The sequence below is a fragment of the Macaca mulatta genome, chromosome 2, assembly GCF_049350105.2.
Source record: "Macaca mulatta isolate MMU2019108-1 chromosome 2, T2T-MMU8v2.0, whole genome shotgun sequence".
Classification (NCBI taxonomy): Eukaryota; Metazoa; Chordata; class Mammalia; order Primates; family Cercopithecidae; genus Macaca; species Macaca mulatta.
Genome location: NC_133407.1, coordinates 132931557 through 132949424, shown reverse-complemented (window position 1 = coordinate 132949424; position 17868 = coordinate 132931557). Strand labels below are relative to the sequence as shown.

At 42.9% G+C, this 17868-nt stretch overlaps 1 protein-coding gene and 1 pseudogene across 1 annotated transcript in view; one reads left to right on the top strand and one right to left on the bottom strand.

Annotated features, from left to right (window-relative positions):
* Positions 1-643: 643 nt before the first annotated feature.
* LOC696119 (small ribosomal subunit protein uS5 pseudogene) lies at positions 644-1638 on the bottom strand (annotated as a pseudogene).
* A 10730-nt stretch (positions 1639-12368) lies between these two features.
* Positions 12369-17868, top strand: part of FRMD4B (FERM domain containing 4B) — a 208103-nt gene continuing 202603 nt past the window's right edge. Inside the window, exon 1 of the mRNA XM_015130422.3 lies at positions 12369-12629. Coding sequence (XP_014985908.1) covers positions 12468-12629 — 162 coding nt within the window. The 5' untranslated portion in view covers positions 12369-12467. The remainder of the gene's footprint in view (positions 12630-17868) is intronic.

Below are 17868 nucleotides of genomic sequence, written 5' to 3'. Positions count from 1 at the left end.
TCAGATCATTTCATCACCCCAAAAAGAAATTTCATACCCATTAATACTCATTCCCTGTTCACTCCACCTCACCCCCCAACTCCCTGGCAACCACTAACTTATTTTCTGTCTCTATGGATATGTGACTTTTTTGTTTGGCCTCTTTTACTTAACATAATGTTTTCAGTATTCATCCATGTTGTAGTATGTACCAGTATTTCATTCCTTTTTATGGCTGAGTAGTATTCCATCGTATACATATACTACATTCTGTATATCCACTCATCAAGTGATGGACACTTGAGTTGTTTCTACTTTTTAGCTATTATGAAGAATGCTTCTGTGAACATTCATGTCCAAATTTGTGTGTGTGAACAAGTGTTTTCAATTCCCTTGAGTATATACCTCACTCCTTTTTATTGCTGACTAATATTCCATTATATGGATATGTCACATTTTTAAAATCTGTTCATCAGCTGATAAACATATGGATAGTTCCCACCATTTGGCTATTATGAATAATGCTACCGTGAACATTTGTGTACAGGTTTTTTAAAATGCATGTTTTCACTTTTGTGGTGCATATACTTAGGAATGGAATTGCTGGATCATATGATTTTTTTTTTTCAGGCTTAATTCTCTTTATTTTTCTTGTATAAAAACCCTATGTTGTAGCCACAGCTGGAGCCTGGGTCCGCTGCACGGAGACTCTGGTGTGGGTCTTGACAAGGTGGTCAGTGAATTCCTGATAGGGAGACGGTAAATACAGTCTCCTTCCAGAGGTCAGGGGTCAGGTAGCTGTACGTCTTAGAGATGGCATCAAAGGTGGCCTTGGCGAAGTTGCCCAGGGTGGCAGTACAGCCCCGGACTGAGGTGTAGCAGTCATCGATACCAGCCATCATGAGCAGCTTCTTGGGCACAGGCGCTGAGACGATGCCAGTGCCCCTGGGTGCAGGGATGAGGCGCACCAGCACAGAGCCGCAGCGGCCTGTCACCTTGCAAGGGATGGTGTGGGGCTTGCCGATCTTGTTCCCCCAGTAGCCTCTGCGCAGGGGGACAATGGAGAGTTTAGCCAGGATGATGACCCCACGAATGGTGGTGGCCACCTCCTTGGAGCACTTAACACCCAGGCCGACGTGGCCATTGTAGTCACCGATAGCAACAAACGCCTTGAACCTGGTGCGCTGGCCAGCACCTGTCTGCTTCTCCACCGGCATAATCTTCAAAACCTCGTCCTTGAGAGAGGCCCCCAAGAAAAAGTCAATGATCTCAGATTCCTTAATGGGCAGGGAGAAGAGGTAGATCTCCCTCAGGGACTTGATCTTCATGTCCTTGACCAAGTGGCCCAGCTTGGTGATGGGCATCCACTCCTTATCCTCGGCCTTGCCTCCGCAAGCTCAGCGGCCTCGGCCCCGGCCCCGTCCACCGCCGCGACCCCGGCGCCGGATGCCACTGCGGAAACCTCCACGGAAGCCACCGCGGTTCCCCATCCCAGGGCCACCAGGGCCTCCGGGCCCCCCCGCTGCACCGGCATCATCCACCATTTGGTGTTTTCTCGGAGAAGAAGCGGTAATTCTATTTTTAACTTTTTGAGGAACTCCAGTCTTTTTCACAGTGACTATACCAATTTACATTCCCACTAGTAATGTATGAAGATGGCAATTCCTCCACATTTTTGCCAACATTTGTTATTATCCTTATTTCTAATTATAGCCTTTCTAATGGGTGTGAAGTAGTATATCATTGTGGTTTTGATTTGCATTTCTTCAATGACTAATTAATAATGTTCAGCATCTTTTCATATGCTGACAAAATTCTTGTGATGTTTCTTCTCTTCAGAGAGGGATATGTTTTCTATAACTCTTTTTTTTTTTTTTTTTTTTTTTTAATGAGACAGAGTCTCATTCTGTCACCCAGGCTAAAGTGCAGTGATGCCATCACAGCTCACCACAACCTCCTCCTCTTGGATTCAAACGATTTTCCTGCCTTACCCTGCCAAGTAGTTGGGATAACAGGTGCGTACCACCATGCCTGGCTAAATTTTGTATTTTTAATGGAGAAGGGGTTTCGCCATGTTGGCCAGGCTGGTCTCGAACTCCTGACCTCAAGCAATCCACCCACCTTGGCCTCCCAGAGTGCTGGAATTACAGGCATGAGCCACCACACCCAGCCCCTGTTTTCTATAACTCTTTGGAAAGCTTCACTTCATATCTTATTGCCAGAGTCGGGTGTTATGCCTTCCCTTAGATCAATAGTTCATACCAGCAACATAGAAAAAGGACACTGGCAAAATAAGATTATTTGAAAAAGAGGGGAATAGGTGGTGGACAGACAACCAACATTTTCTGCCAAAATATATAAACATACAAAGAATAAACCAAAATTATCTATAAACCCACCAGACTGAGATAATAATGGAACTGTATTAGGGTGAGGAAGTCTACCTTAAATTTCTCTGGTGCTAGTCCCTTCAGAAGTAAAACCCGTCTTTTCTTTCTGTATTATTGACTCAAGACAAAATCATGCAGTTCTTCTCTTCTTTCCTGTCAAATACTGCCTAAAGCTCCCTGAACACTTAGTCTGAGGAATACACAACTATTTTCTCCACTGTATAAAATAGCCATAGGTTTCAAGGCTTGTAGTATGCTGCTTCCTGCTGCCTGCTCTTCTTGTATACAATTCATTTTGTAGTTGAGAACAGTATGTTCCTATCCTAAAAAAAAGTTAATTTTAGGATAGCAAGATACAAGAAATACTTTCATGTCCCTTTTTTGGGATGCTAGACTTTTCCTTTCTGTTCTTTTGCTCTGACTGCTAAGGGCCAAATAGTTGAAATTCCTAGCAATAATCCTACCAAATTTTCTGTATTTTTAGCAATAATGGAAAAATAGTTTATTTTTATAACCTATTGCTCATATTTGTTTGATGGTCAGAGTATACCCGGCCTTGAGATATTTTAATACTTTGCAAGCCACTGTTATTGGTAATTTCTGTTTCTCAATGTATTGCAGTTGTCTACTATGTACACCTACATAGTATGGTTGATCTTTGGAGAATAAAGATTTTGCGTGTATCTTTTTGTTTTCCTTCTGTCACTTACTGTATAGGAGTGAAGAGCCATTGAATTTCAAGTAACTGCTCTTTTTTCTACCGTAAAAAAAATTACTGTTCATTATAGATTTTCTTTTTTTCTCATAGCTTTATTCTTTTTTTAAAAAAAGTTTACTTTAAGTTCTGGGACATATATGCAGAACGTGCAGGTTTGTTAACATAGGTATTTATGTGCCATGGTGGTTTGCTGCACCTATCAACCCGTCATCTGGGTTTTAAGCCCTGCATACATTAGGTATGTCCTAATGCTCTCCGTCCCCTTACCCTCCACCCCCTGACAAGCCCCGGTGTATGATGTTCTCCTCCCTGTGTCCAGGTGTTCTCATTGTTCAACTCCCACTTATGAGTGAGAACATGCGGTGTTTGGTTTTCTGTTTCTGTGTTAGTTTGCTGAGAATGATGGCTTCCAGCTTCATCTATGTCCGTGTGAAGAACATGGACTCATTCTTTTTAATGGCTGCATAGTATTCCATGGTGTATATCTGCCACAATTTCTTTATCCAGTCTATCATTGATGGGCATTTGAGTTGATCCCAAATCTTTTCTGTGTGAATCATGCTGCAATAAACATATGTGTGCATGTGTCTTTATAGTAGAATGATTTATAATCCTTTGGGTATATACCCTGTATTGGGATTGCTGGGTCAAATGGTATTTCTGGTTCTAGATCCTTGAGGAATCTCCACACTGTCTTCCACAATAGTTGAACTAATTTACATTCCCACCAACAGTTTAAAAGCCTTCCTCTTCCTCCACAGCCTCACCAGCATCTGTTATTTCCTGACTTTTTAGATCATTGTTTTATTCTTAATTAAATTGGGTAAACCCAAAGGATGGACTTTTTGTCATGTTCAGTTCCTAGAGTAGTGAAACACATCCTAGAACCATTCATGCCCACTGTGGACTGATAGTTTTGTCCTCCCAAGATCCATATTTGATACCATACACCAATGTGATGGAATTTGGTGGAGCTTTGGGGAGGTAATTGGGCTTGAATAAAGCCATGGGACTGGGAGTCCCTATGGTAGGATTGGTGGCTTTATAAGGGGCTGAAAAGACCAGAACTCTGTCTTGGGAGAAAACAGCCACCTCCAAACCAGGAAGAGGGCTGTTACCGAAAACCAATTGGCCAGCACCTTGATCCTGTACTTCCGAGCTCCGGAGCTGGGAAGTGAGAAATAAATTTCTGTTGTTTAGACCACTCAGTCCTGTGGGACTTTTGTTATAGCATCCTGAACTGTCTAAGACAATACCTTATAAATTTTAGTCTGAGGCCCAAATCAAATTGTAAAAACAAAAGAAATTCATTCTTTTATCTTTTAATTAAAGTAAAAGGACTGAAAAATTAGCAACTACACCATTTTAAAAATGCCATCATAAATGCTTTTCCTACTGACCTTTAGCAAATCATCCTGCTTCTCTGTACCTCAGTTTCTTTATCCATGAAATGGGGCAAAATAGCTTTCTCCTACTTGTTCTTGGGAAAATATATATTGTGAGAATCAACTGATGATATAAGCGAAGCTGCCTTTATTTATTCAGAAAAAATAATGGTGTTATGTAGACCGATTTATGACTATTTTATTTTTGTCATTGTTGAAGTACATGTAGGTTAAGTATACTTAATAAGTATAGAAAAAATGGTGCTATATAGACCAATTTATAACTTTTTTATTTTTGTCATTGTTGAAGTACATGTAGGTTAAGTATAAATAAAAGGTGACAAATTCTGGAAGTGGGAGGTCAGTCACAAGACTGATACCATTTCTCCCTTAAAGAAGGCGGTTGGCCATTTCCCTCCGGTCCACTGGGCTTCCCTGGAACCATCCTCCCATTTGGATGCTTTTACATCTAGACAGATAACTTCTAAAATTTGATCTGGCAGGAATTTCCAATGTCTGCTCAGTGGATTAACTAGTAAAAATGGGTACAACACAAAGTCTCACAACATGCTGCTTTTTTTTTTTTTGTACTTCTTCAGACAATATAGATCGCATCCCTCCTCTTTTCTTTGAGCAAGGAGACTTTAATTTGATAAAATAACCGATGAGGGAGATGAGAAAGTTTTGCTGTACTTCCCCCTCCTCCACCCCCGATGAGTGAAATGAGTTTGCTGAAGCCAAAGAATAGATGCTGAATAGGTGCCTTAGTGGTGGATATTATTTTGCTTGTAGGGTTTTTAGCCCTTTGTGATGCCAAAAAGCCATTCATAGTCATGAAGGCAGCCGCAGAAAGTTAAGCAGCCTGCCGATCAGCCTTGGGCTATGAGATGGACGGTGGCTACTTCCTCCAATTCAGGCTTCCACCACCTCTGCGTGTTTCCTTCCATCTCCTCCTGCTTGAGGCCGAGACTGAAGGATGTCCCTTAATCTCTTAGTCAAAGGGAAAGATGAAAGAAAGCAGGAGGCCAGTCACCTAGCGTCTGGCTTGAGTGGCACTGAAACAGAACTTGTGCCTCTCGGCCTCCTACCTCCTGTTTGGAATGGGATGTAGAGGGACATGAGGCATTCAGAGCCCCACCCCCTGAGTGAGGAGCCTGCCACTGCATAGTTGGGGAGCCCTCCCAGAGGCCACAAGAGAAGCTTGCTTTGAGGGTGGCACTTATGCCCACCAACCTCTTACCCCATTCTGCGTGTGAGGCCCCACAGTTCCCAAGGACTGAGGAACAGGAACACTCCTTCAGCTTAGTGTTATGTAGATATTCCCACAGCCCTGCCTCAAGCTCTTTCTTTGTACCCTAGAACTCTGCAGCAGCCTCCCTGCCGGGTTTTCCTGGTCCCCTAACCGTCAAGCATCCCGCTTGCGCCTTTCCCTTATGTTCTACAAATATGGGATCCTTCTTGCCACAAGCATTGTCTTCAAGGTTCCCTGTGCCTTTGATTGCTATCATGTACCCCCATTATCACCTGGCTCTCCTGTACTCAGCCTTCAGGTCTCTGCTGAAAGTCACGTGCTCAGGGAGGCATCCCTTAATCCCCCCATCCTCACTCACTTGTCTCTATTAGAAGCCCTGTGGCAGTGCCCGCTCCTCTACATTTCTTGTTCAGATTCCTCTTCTGACTTCCCCACTCTCCTCTCGGACTCACTTAGACCGAGATCATCTCAGTCTTGTCAGTATTCTGAGTGCTTAGTTCCCTGCCTGATGCATAGTGCGAACTCAATACATAATTTTCTAATGAACAAGACTGTGTTTTGGGAATGGATGAACCACTTTCTGTATTCACTGTTAAGACAAATAGTCATTTATTGGTCAGTTCAATAAACATTTATTGATTGCCTGCTATGTGCCAGCCACTGGGGAAACAAATATGAATAAGGCCCTTTCCCAGCTTGCACCAGTGGTTTCTGAATGAGGGCAGCTACTACCCCACCCAGCAGTATTTAGAAATGTGTGAAGGTGCTTTCTGTTGTGGTGGTCCTAATGACTGGGGCACTACTGCATTTAGCAGGCAGAGCCCAAGGTCACTAAATGCCTTCCAGTGCATGGGATACTCCTGCACAAGGAGGAGCCATCCCAGCCAGCCTTGCTTCCACTTCACATCACAGTGGTTCCTCACATAGCTGACAGTCTAATAGAGAAAAGTGAACTGAGAGGAGCAATATCCTGTCGTGTGTACAGTCAGAGACTTTCATAACAGTGCATGGCCCAAAGGAGGCATCAGCATTCCACCTGGGATTAGTGTGGGGGGAGTTTTTTCTATAAACATGCCAAAGAAAGATTTCTTCTAGTACTATGGAGCCTCTGATTTAAATGAAATGATAATTCTTAGCAAACTGTCACAAGGACAGAAAACCAAACACTGCGTGTTCTCACTCATCGGTGGGAACTGAACGGTGGGAGCTGAACAGTGAGAACACTTGGACACAAGGTGGGGAACGTCACACACCGGGGCCTGTCATGGGGTAGGGAGAGGGGTAAGGGATAGCATTTGGAGATATACCTAATATAAATGACGAGTTAATGGGTGCAGCACACCAACATGGCACATGTATACATATGTAACAAACCTGCACATTGTGCACATGTACCCTAGAACTTAAAATATAATAATTTTTTAAAAATAAAATAATAAATAAATGAAATGATAAAACAAAAACTGAAGTACAAAAATATTAATAGTTCTTATGATAGTTATTCTCCCTTTGGATGATAAGTATCTAAAAATCGTAAGTGAAAATCATAGGAAACGTCATTCCGGTTATTTCTCAAAAGACTTTGAATTCATTATACTCAAAATTGTGACTGTGTAAAAAAAAAACTAACAAACAAAAAACCATTATACAGTGATTGCTTCATTTCTTTTGCCTTTTGGAAATAAAATAACAAGAGGGAAGACTGTTTCTCCACAACTGATCATGTGAGAGGAAGAACAGGGTGTTGCATTTATTTTATTTTATTTTTTATTTATTTTTGAGACAGAGTCTCGCTCTGTTGCCCAGGCTGGAGTGCAGTGGTGCGATCTCAGCTCATTGCAACCTCCACCTTCCAGGCTCAAACGGTTCTTCCACCTCAGCCTCCTAAGCAGCTGGGACTACAGGTGCACGCCACTACTCCCGGCTAATTTTTGTTACTTTTAGTAGAGATTGGTTTTGTCATGTTGGCCAGGTTGTTCTCAAACTCCTGACCTCAAGTAATCTGCCAGTGTCAGCCTCCCAAAGTGCTGGGATTACAGGCATGAGCCACCGTGCCTGGCCAGGCTGTACCACTTAATTAGATCAGGGTTCCTTGACCTCTGCACCAGGGACACTTTAGGCAGGAGAGTCCTTTGCTGTGGGGGCTCTCCAGTGCATTATATAATGTTTAGCAGTATCCCTGGCCTCTACCTGCTGGATGCCAGTAGCACCTCCCAGTTGTGACAACTAAAAATGTCTTCTGACATTGCCAAATGTCCCAGCATGAGAGGGAGGTACAAAATTGTCCCCTGTTTGAGAACCATTGAACTAGACCTTGTTTTCATTCACTTCAAGCCCTATGTTGGATGTCCATGATCTGTCAGTTTGCCCACACTGGTTTTTCAGTTGTGCAGAGAGTACAGCTGAAAATGACCACAGACATTAGTTGGGCTCTGTGTTTTTGCCAGGCAGAGCGGACCACTGGAAGCTGCCATTTCACTAACTTGCTCTTTCTTCCTAGAGACAGGGGTTGGAATTTGTCCTATCTTCTTGGCTTTCATGCTCTTCTTCCTGCCGATTCCTCAAAGGGGAACCTACAGGAGCCTCAGGCATAATGACAATTTCTCCTTTACGGCAGCACAATTCCCAGGTGTATGAGTAATGCTGTCACCCGAAGCATCTTCTTAAGCCTCCAGAGAGAGCTGCAGAAAATTACAGTGTATTGCTGGGAACTCTGTGCTGAGGAGGAAAGAAAATCCTCTTCTTAAAAAAGAGAAAGAAAAAGCAAGACAATGTTGAAGCTAGCTTGATTTACCTCCTTTTCCACAGAAAATTTTAGACCAGCTTCAAGGGCGTGTGTCTGGGATCTGGTTAGTCCCATGTGGCTAGTCCGTTTTAAGGATGATGCCATACTTGGGTAGCACTTTTCTCCACTTCTGCACATCTGGGTTCAGTTGCCACCCACTGCAGTCCCTGGAGTGGAGGAAGTTGCACTTCCTTCCCTCTAAAATCACTCAGTCTTGACCTTCGAACTTCTTCTACAAAAGAGGAAAGCCATTTGGATAAGAAAAAAAGCATCAATGTTTATGTCAGTGGGAATAAGATGTCTTCTCCTGTCTTGCACCCAGCTTTTCTGAGTCCACAGGGGAAGTTGCCTCTGGTGGAGAAGATCAAGCTCAAAAAGATTTTTGGGAACTTGAAAGAGCAACAGAACTGCTCCCTGAAAACAAGTTGCCACCAACTTTCACCTTCAGCAAACAGAAAGTCATAGGAAAGCACATGCAGGTAACTAGTTGAAATTTAAAAACACATTTTATAATAAGTACACATGGACATAGAGAGCGGACTAAGAAGGCTTGGCGCAGTGGCTCATGCCTGTAATCCCAGCACTTTGGTAGGCCGAGGTGGGCGGATCACGAGGTCAGGAGTTCGAGACCAGCTGGCCAACATGCTGAAACCCCGTCTCTACTAAAAGTACAAAAATTAGCCTGGCATGGTGTTGTGCACTTGTAATCTCAGCTACTCAGGAGACTGAAGCAGGAAAATCACTTGACCCCGGGAGGCGGAGATTGCGGTGTGCTGAGATGGCACCACTGCAGTCCAGCCTGGGTGACAAAGGGAGACCATGTCTCAAAAAAAAAAAAAAAGTGGACTAAGAGACAATGGAGACTGGGAAGGGTCAGAGGGTGGGAGGGGATGAAGGATGAGAAATAACTTAAAGAATACAATGTACACTATTCTGTGATGGCTACACTCAAAGCCCAGACTTCGCCACTATGCAATATATCCATATAACAACACTGCACTTATACCCACTAAATCTATATTTTTAAAAACCCACATTTTACTTGTACTATTTTATCTGAGTACAAAAAATTGAAACAATTCTTGATTTGGGGGGTGATGGTGGTTGGTTTTCTTTGGATGCTTACCCTTCACCAGACACCATGCTAAAGACCTTATACAGAATATTTTACTTAATTTTCCCCAAACTTTTTGTAGTGAATACCGATAATATATTGTACACATGAGGACATTGAGATGTTGATTTAAGGAGCTTATTCAGGGCCTCACAGGTCCTGAGAAGCAGAAATCTGAAGTCGGGTGTGTCTCTTTTAGGAGATTTAGCTACTAATCACCATACTATCATATTGTAGTTCTCTAATTTTAGCATGAGTCAGAATTCTCCAGAGACCAAATGAAAGCTCTGATCACTCATCTCACCCCCCACAATTTCTGATTCTGGGGCTGCCTGAGAGCTTGCATCTCTCCACCTTCCCAGGTGATGCTAAAGCTACTGGTTCTCCAGTGACCACACTTTGAGAGCCCCTATTATACCACATCCTATCTTCTAAAAAATTGCCCTGACTTTGGAAACCTTGAATGAAAATGATGGAATTTGAAAGTGACTGCTGACATTAGACCTACACACAGATAGCCAACAGCCAGAGTATTTCTAGAGCCTCTCTTCTGAGAGGATGGTGTCATGAGACAGAGGTAATTGACCCTGTTGTAGGTTTTATTCTGGTATTCCCTTGGCTGCCCCACATTTCCAAGAACACAGTCGAACTGCATCGTTGAAAAAAAAAAAAAAAAGTACCACGACCATTTCCTCATACTAATAGGCCATTTTTGAAGTTCGGTAGTTTTCCATTCAGCATGATGACATTTCTTTTTCAAACTGAGTTCATTTTCTTTTGATTCAGTAAAGTCTATTCAGATTCATCATTACCATCATCTAGAAAAAAAAAAAAAAACTCTCAATACTAATAGTGATGGCATATAGAGGAGATTTACTGTGAAGAAAGCTTTGCAAAGCTTGGGTCAAGTCTTGTGTCCTATTAACTAATTCAACAAAAACTCTTAGGCAATTTTATTAAAGAAACGAATGTCATTTAGAAGTTTTCTGATTATAGTCACTGAAAACAACAGGCACTTTGAGGACAGATTTTGTGTTCTTCGTCTTTTGACTGATTGAGTTTCACCTGAATTAAGATTCTAAAAGCACATTTGATACCTGAAATCAAGCTGATTTACTTCTCGATAATCTGTTCTGGAGTCTTCTGGGCTAGTTCAGGAGAAAAGCTTTGGTGCCTTACCTTTCCTTTTGGTGCCACTTAATAGCACAGATAACAACCCAGGTGTGAAACAGCCAAGAAAATACAGACAATTGACCTACAGATGGATTCAGGAAAAAACTCCATCCTGAAATTTGCTACAGCACTTTTGCTATGAGAAATCTTCATACATTCTAAGGGAAAATAGAGGCTGGCCACAGTGAGTCGTGCCTGTAATCCTAGCACTTTGGGAGGCTGAGGCTGGAAGACTGCTTGAGCCCAGGCATTTGAAACCAGCCTGGTCAACATAGTGAGACCCCATCTCTAAAATAATAATAATAATAATAATAATAATAATAATAATGATAATAAACTTAGCCTGGCTTGGTGGTGCACACCTGTAGTCCCAGCTACTCAAGTGGCTGAGGTGGGAAGATGGATCACTTCACCCCAGGAGTTCAAGGCAGCAGTGAGCTGTGATTGAGTCACTGCTCTCCAGCCTGGGCAACAGACCTTGTCTCAAAAATAAATAAAGAAAAATAGAGACTGGTGGTAGGTGGTACTCTTTGAGCTCCCTTTTCCAAATGTTTCCAATAATCAGTATCAATTCCTGAGGGACAATTTAGAAAATAAATAAATAAATAAATAAATAAATAAGATTAATTATCTAGTGACTTCATGAGTGGTGGGACAGTTTCCTTTGGTTTTGAGTGGAGAATAAACTACCCACGCAGGTTGGTGCTGGCAGGTGAGGTTAGACATGTCCAGAGGCTGAATTTTCCAGAACTAAACCACCGATTCTCTTATGGGCTTCTGTTTCCCAGCAGTAGTAACAGGCAAGCTATTTACAGGGGATCAAGAACTCTATTTTCCTCCCTGACTGCTGCATTGGAATTAGCAGCATCTTGGTGTGAGGGAACCTGTCCTCCTGCTGGCAACCACAGGAGGTTGTCATTTTCTCTGAGACCCTCAAGTTAGGAGCAAAGGCAGGTTCTAGGGCCGCCTGTTGCTTTGAGACTGTTGCCTTCATCTCCTGCTTCCAACAGAACCAAGGAAACATTCGTGGCTATTCCCCCAGGAGTAGGGTCCAAAGGGATGGTTTGGAGGATTTTTTTCTCTCTCTCTCTCTCCTGCATCTGTGACTGCCCCGAGGTGTTTATCAGTGTGAACAGAGCAAGATGAGTAAGGTGTTCCCCGAGGCAGATTAGGAGACTACTCGGCCGGGGTGCGTGTGCGTGTTTGTGTTTGTGTGTGTGTGTGTACGCGCGCGCGCGCAAGACGTGGAAGCTAAGTGTGCTGAAATGCAGCTCCCCTCTCAGCCTGCAAAGAGTTGCTCCGCGTGCGTCCCTGCCCCGCGCCCTGGGGAAGCGCCAGGGGGAGTCCTCGCCGGCCAGGGCTTCCCGTGCCCGGGGAGCGCCGAGGGCCAGCTTGGTGGAGCTTAGCACAGCTTGCTCGGCGCTGCGAGCGGGCGGGGGTGGACACTGGGCTTCTGTGTGCCAGTCGCAGCCGTTGGCTGGCGGGCACCCAATCCCAGGGCATGCCGCCGGAGCCTGGCCAGGACGCACGGTGAAAGACGAGTTTGGTGGCAGGCTTGACCCCCCGGCTGCCAGCAGAAGTCGGCGTCGGGAGCCCAGGCGGGTGGGCCGCTGGGGTCGGGGCTGCAGCTACGAGAGCCGGGACCCCCGGGTTCGGAGCGAAGGAAGAGGCATGGCTTCGGTGTTCATGTGTGGTGTGGAGGACCTGCTGTTCAGCGGCAGCCGCTTTGTGTGGAACTTGACCGTGTCCACGCTGCGGAGATGGTACACGGAGAGGCTGCGGGCTTGCCACCAGGTGCTGCGGACGTGGTGCGGGCTGCAGGACGTGTACCAGGTGAGCCGGGGCGCGCGGCACCCGAGGGCCCCAGCAGGATGCCCGGCACTCGTGGGAAGCCGGCTCCACCTGTATGATTTTCTCCCCCCAGCTCTTCTTAAACTCCTAGCAGACTGCTTGGCCCTTGCTTGGGTCAAACGCTCAGCATGCTGCTCTAGGTAACCATTGCTTGACAGAGCTTGTGAATTTTTCATATTGGGCATGGGGGGCACTTGCGAGATAGTCCCAGCATTTGCAGACATCTGTTACAGAGCGATGGTGTACTGGCTGGCGCTTAGCTAGGGAGGCTGTTGCTTTGCAGCAGAGGGTCTGCAGAAAGCCACTTAGACATTCAAATGAGTCCTTCTTTTTAATTTCATTGGGGTGGGAGTGGCTGCTTCTGAAGCAACGGTTTCACACCAATTTGCTGGCAGAGGGGGCCTTGATGGATTTGCATCCTTCCTTTGGATTTTCAGTTTTCCATCAGGCAGCCCCAACTTGTAAGGCAGAGCCAGGAAAAGCTGATTCTGTGTCTACTGGCTTTTGGAAGGAAGGACAGCAAATTGTGAACACTTTGCAGGAGGATGACAGGCTAGGGAAGGGAGGGGTGGCCCGGCTCCACGTTGGAATGCTTATGTTAGGATTTACTCCCTGTCACACAACACAGCCCCTTTATTTCTCTGCTCGGTCCGATCCTGCAGGCAAAAAATGCAGCAACTTTGCTCAACTAGGAGACTGTTCATCCTCTCTGGGACTGCAGTTTGGCTGGATTAAAAAACAAAACAAGACAGTAATTTATGAATTTAAAAGTTCTGTGCTTTGGTTTCTAATATATTTGAGATTTTTAAAAATCTGCATTGTTTAATTAGAAATATACCTGATGTTTACTGTGGAAACATAATATCATATTTTCTTTCCTGTGATGTGGAATAGCTTTGTTGCAGTTCCTGGATTCCCCCCAGTTGACCCGGTTCCTAATATGTCTAGAATTTGTATCTCATTATATTGTGTCTCATACATGATCAAGCACTTGATTTTGACATAGTCTTCCATCAATCAGACAAAATGAAAAGCCCAGCGCCTAAGGTTAGCCTGTGGAAATCTAAAGAGTCAGCGTCCCCTTGTCATCCAAGTTAAAATATGAGGAACATCTGAATTTGTGCTTTCACTGCTTCTGCTTCATATAACATATCTGTGATATCTTGCATTTTGAAATGGAATATGAAAGGAACATGAAATGGGAACCAGGGCAGCATGTGGGAGTTTGAGAGTATTAGGGAATTGTGGACATATCCCATCTGGCCACATTGCTTAGCTCCCTGGCTTTTTGGAACCAGAAGCGTGTCTGTCTTTCAAGCTTTTTTTTTCCTCTCTTGGGAAATCCCTGTTCAGTTTGGTCTGTAGAATAAGTGCCCCTTGTGTAATTTTGTTTTTTCTTTTTAATGTTTGAGAAACTTTCATAAAGGGAACGCAAATATTGTAGCCAACCAGAGAGATTCTGTGCCTCACTCCCCAAGGATTCAGAGGATTTATGGCTTATCTCTAATACTGTCACTGACCAATTCAAAAATAAAGATTCCAGAAACCAGAGACCTTATGAGTTCTGTATAAGGTTGATTGATAATTTTTAAGCAGTATAGCAATTTGAGAGACTGAGCTACTAAAATATATATATATTTTTCTTTTCTATAAAATGGATGGTGACTGAGCCAATACCATATCATAATTCATAAGAACATCTAAAATATTAATGGTAGTCAGTCAGTGTGCTGTGCGTCTGTAATCCCAGCTACTCAGAAGGTTGAGACAGGAAGATCCTTTGAGCCCAGGAGTTTGAGGCCAGCCTGGGCAACATAGTGAGATTCATCTCTTAAAAAAAAAAAAAAAGAAAAAATAATAAGTTCCCACTCCTTATTTTTAACATTAATAAATTGTACATTTCAAAATAACTAGAAGAGAATAATTTGAATGTTTCTAGCATAAAGAAAAGCTAATGGCTAGGCACCATGGCTCATGCCTGTAATCTCAACATTTTGGGAAGCTGAAGTGAGAGGATCACTTGAGCCCAGGAGTTTAAGACCAGTCTGAGCAACATAGTGAGACCCCATCTCTACAAAAAATTTAAAAATCAGCCAGATGTAGTGGCATGCACCTGTAGTCCTCTTTGCTCAAGAGGTTGAGGCAGGAGGCTCACTTGAGCTCAGGAGTTCAAGGCTGCAGTAAGCCATAATTACCCTACTATACTTCAGCCTAAGTGACAGAGGAAGACCTCCTCTAAAAAATTAATTAATTAAAATATTTAAAGCGTTGGCCATCCCAGTTATCCTGCTTTGATTATATGAATGTGTCACATTATCACATGTACCCCCAAAATATGTACATCTAATATGTATCAATAAAAATGAATAACAAAGGCTTTTATGAATATAGAATCAGAAGAAAATGATTTCTTTTTTTTTTTTTTTTTTTTTTTTTTTGAGACAGAGTCTTGCTCTGTCACCCAGGCTGGAGTGCAGTGGCCGGATCTCAGCTCACTGCAAGCTCCGCCTCCTGGGTTTATGCCATTCTCCTGCCTCAGCCTCCCAAGTAGCTGGGACTACGGGCGCCCGCCACCTCGCCCGGCTAGTTTTTTGTATTTTTTAGTAGAGACGGGGTTTCACTGTGTTAGCCAGGATGGTCTCGATCTCCTGACCTCGTGATCCACCGGTCTCGGCCTCCCAAAGTGCTGGGATTACAGGCTTGAGCCACCGCGCCCGGCCTGAAAATGATTTCTAAGTTTAAAATTTCCTGTGCTTTTGCAAAAATAAGATTTTCAAAAATATTTTCAGCCTTTGAATATTCTTAATTGTGCCACATAATCCTTTGCAAAGAAAGATCATTTTTTAATGCTTTTCAAATATTAAATGAAAAAGTAGTGACTTAATTGTGTAGAGCTAAAAGATAGTAATATAAAGTGATTAATACCTTAGGCTGCAAGTTAAATAGACAAGGGAGTTAATCCAATCTTTGCCTATATATGACCATGAGCAAGTTAATCTTACTATACTTCAGCTTCATCATTTATAAAAGGAGAAATTAATAGTACTAATCACAGAGGTTGATAAAAGAATTAATTTACATGTAAGATATGTAGCATGCTGCCTGAAGTTTAGAAAAACATCCAATAAATGTTATATTTTCTATCAGTTAGGATTTTTTTATTGTAATAGAAAACACAATTCAAACTTGCCTACAGAGCAAAAAGAAATGACTTTTGTCACAGCTGAAAAGTCTAGCGTAGAATGAACTTCAGGTATTGTTTGATCAGGGTAACCATGCTTTCAGTCCTGGTCTTGCTCATGTGTTGGCTTTATCTTCAGCTGGTTTCTTCCCTCACAATAGCAGATAATCACAGCAGTTTCAGGCCTTATATCCACACATCCAGAAAGAAAGAATTTCTCATGTCAACCAACTATCCAAAAAAAAAAAGCCCCAGATTACATGCTGGAACTCCAATTTAGGGTCTATATCCACTCCTGATGCCATGCACTGATTGGCACAGAGTATGGGATAACAATTTATGCATTCTCAATGAGAGTGAAATGGCCCAAAGGAGGCAAAAATTATTTTGGAGGAGGGGGATGGCAAAAAAATTCACTTCTTTTATTTATAAAGCACAAATATACATGCAATATATAAACAGAAATACAGTATATTTGTGACATTAAAATGGGAGGAAATGGACTGGGCGCGGTGACTCACACCTCTAATCCCAGCACTTTGGGAGGCCAAGGTGAGCAGATCACTTGAGATCAGGAGTTCAAGATCAGCATGACCAACATGGTGAGACCCCATCTCTACTAAAAATACAAAAAGTAGCTGGGTGTGGTGACTCATGCCTGTAATTCCAGCACTTTGGGAGGCTGAGGCGAGTGGATCACTTGAGCTCAGGAGTTCGAGACCAGCCTGGCCAACATGGCAAAACCCCATCTCTACTAAAAATACAAAAATTAGCCAGGCATGGTGGCAAATGCCTGTAATCCTAGCTACTTGGGAGGCTGAGGCATGAGAATCACTTAAACCTGGGAGGTGGAGGTTGCAGTGAGCCATGATCACACCACTGCACTCCAACTTAGGCAACAGAGCGAGACTCTGTCTCAAAATAAATAAATAAATAAATAAGGAGGGGTGACAAACAAAAATCTAAAAAGGCTCCTTAAGCAGATAACAATGAATTAAAAGGTTAAGAAACACTGGATTGCATTGATTTGCTAAGGCTATAGGGGGAATGGATCCATTTTCAAACCTAGGAGTGAGGTTGGCCTTCCTCAGACCATGGAGCTGCCAGGGAAGAAAGGCAAAATGCTTGGCTGAAATGCAACCAACGATGCCCACTGCATCATTAGAATATCAAATCTAGTGCTCTTTACATAAAAAGATTAGCTATTTTTGAAGATAAGTACAAAGATTAATGCTCAAATACTTTTGTATGTATTTTGCCACAGGAATTTGAGTTAAGGGGCTTATCATAAGAATACCCATTTGCTATCCCATAATTATGAATTCTAAATCAGAGAGGGGACTGTTCCACTGCACTGCTCAGCTTTCAGGCATACAAACTAGAAACACACACACCAGGGAGTTACATATTTTACTGAACCAAATTTTATATGATCTTGTTGATAAAAAGGTGTCATTTTTCTTGCTTCTAGTCTGAATAGTCTTGTTTGTAAGGAAAGCCAAAGCTTAATCACTCTAGAGAGAAATAGGGTGGGGAGGGAGGTATCCATTACATGAAATACCTGGCAGGCTCCTGGGGGTATTCTTTTTTTCATATACTATAAGTGAAATAAGATCTCCCACCTATTCATAAAATATTTTCCAACAACATTATTGTCAGGCCAGCAAAGCTAGGAAGGCATAATTTCTTTGGAATTGAACACTTCCTCCATTTCTAGATATTGGAGAAGCAAGTAACTTAATTTGCCAACAAACCATGAATAATTAAGATACTAGCTATAAGGCATTTCTGTAGTAAAGAGACTAAATAAAAAGCAGGCTCAGGCTGCATTGAGGCTGCCTTGAACAAAGACTTACTTTATGAGTGAAGCCTTGAATTTGGCGAAAGTAGCAGACATGAGCGTTCACCTTCACTTTAAGCTACATGCTAAAAGCTGATTCATCAGCCATATCCCTATCCTCCTTATATCTTGCCTGGGTGGGTTTTGTTATAGCAATTAATTTGGTTTAACAAACAACTTAGGTGGAAAATGATGACAGA